This window comes from Perognathus longimembris, unplaced genomic scaffold (assembly GCF_023159225.1).
Source record: "Perognathus longimembris pacificus isolate PPM17 unplaced genomic scaffold, ASM2315922v1 HiC_scaffold_4315, whole genome shotgun sequence".
Taxonomy (NCBI): Eukaryota; Metazoa; Chordata; class Mammalia; order Rodentia; family Heteromyidae; genus Perognathus; species Perognathus longimembris.
The window spans coordinates 30,318-31,920 of record NW_025959619.1 but is presented as its reverse complement, the minus strand read 5'-3'; the positions used below and the strand labels follow the sequence as shown (position 1 = coordinate 31,920).

At 46.2% G+C, this 1,603-nt stretch overlaps 1 protein-coding gene across 1 annotated transcript; it reads right to left on the bottom strand.

Annotated features, from left to right (window-relative positions):
- Positions 1 to 728: 728 nt before the first annotated feature.
- Positions 729 to 943, bottom strand: LOC125344794 (protein BRAWNIN-like). The gene has a single exon (XM_048337128.1). The coding sequence runs from the start codon at positions 941 to 943 to the stop codon at positions 740 to 742; it is 204 nt and encodes a 67-aa protein (XP_048193085.1). The 3' UTR covers positions 729 to 739.
- Between the last annotated feature and the right edge of the window lie 660 nt (positions 944 to 1,603).

Genomic DNA, 1,603 nt, shown 5'->3' with positions numbered 1-1,603 from the left:
TACCACTTGAGCCACACCTCCATTTCCACTGTTTTGGTGGTTAATTGGAGGTAAGAGTTTCAGGAACTTTCCTGCCTGCCTGGGCTGGCTTTGAACTGTGATCCTCAGATCTCAGTGTCCTGAGCCACCAGTGCCCTGACATGTATGTGTGTGTGTGTGTGTGTGTGTGTGTGTGTGTGTGTGTATCATTTATTTAAAAAGTCAATACCAATTTGAACTTGGTTTCTCAAATCTACAGTTTCTCAAATTTTGTAGCATTTTTAGCAGATCACCTCACAGTGTTATGATATTCTAGACACATCTCCAAGAGAACATTTGACTTAATGAAGTTCAATACAAGTACTTCCAATATTTAGGGAAATATTAACTTAGGTCCCATACACACTTTTTTTTAAACTATGTTTAAGTTTGTAGTTCCCATCTGCCATAATACTCAAGCTAATTCACAGAAAATCCAGAACCAAAATGGAAGGAAACATGGCAAATGCTCTCTCTTACATGATATACAAGACTAGCCATCTTCCAGTCCACATGCAAAAGGCTGAGCATAGGCAATTTGGCGTTTTGGTCAAACCATAATGAAAAGTTCACCTAATCAGTGAATATAGACAAAGCACCAATTCACTATTAGCATAGCATTAGGTGCTTAGCCACAAGTAGTTTGACACAATAAGTCATGTTTAGTACATATTTAAGACTTCCATTCACAAATTTTTGGCATCATTGGGTTCCACAGTTTTTATTGCTCTGCGACCTGAGGTTTGTGTTGTCTCTCTTTTAGTCCCAAGAGCTCTGTTTTGAGTTCTCCAGGCTTTGGTGGACTTTCAGGTCTTGTCAGGTCGGGCCGGTAGTAACTGTGCACCACTTGGGCACTGGCACACATGGCCAGGAGGCTGGCCACTGCCATTTTCAGATAACTAGGCCAGGACATGCCCGCAGGCATGGTGGAAGGCTGGCAGGAGGGAAAAGGGGCAGTGTTAGAAGGTTCTAGGCCCACGATCCGCCCCACAGCTATAGGGGCTCGGGGTGCTCTCCTACCCCCACGCACGGAGGCCTGTCTTCTCGGCCAGGACACGAGGTCACTGAGAGGACGGAGAGTTGGCAGGGGACAAATGAAACCTTAGGGCCTTGATCGGTCAGGGAGGGGCGCTCCACGTGCAGAACCGCAGGCCATCTCCCCGCCACCCCGGCCCCCTTGTTTTTTGGGGTTTTTTTTGACAGTCCTGGGGCTTATTCTCAGGGCCTGAGCACTGGGGCTTCCTTTCTACAAGGCTAGTACTCTACCACTTGAGTAACAGTAACATTCCTCCCCCCCTTTATATTTATGTGGTGCTGAGGAATTGAACCCAGGGCTTCATGCATGTTGGGCAAGCACTCTACCGCTAAGCCACATTCCCAGCCAGGGAGGAGGATTGTGTTGTTGTTTTGATGACCTACCTGCTCTTCATTATCCCAGCATGATGTTCTCCGTGGCTGTAAACCATAGAGCTATATCCACAGGAAAATCAGACCTGAACTGAAACCTCCAGAGTTGTCAACCAAAACAAGTCTTTCTGATTTTCAAGTTGACCGTTGATATTGGTCGTGCGATTTGCATGTTGAG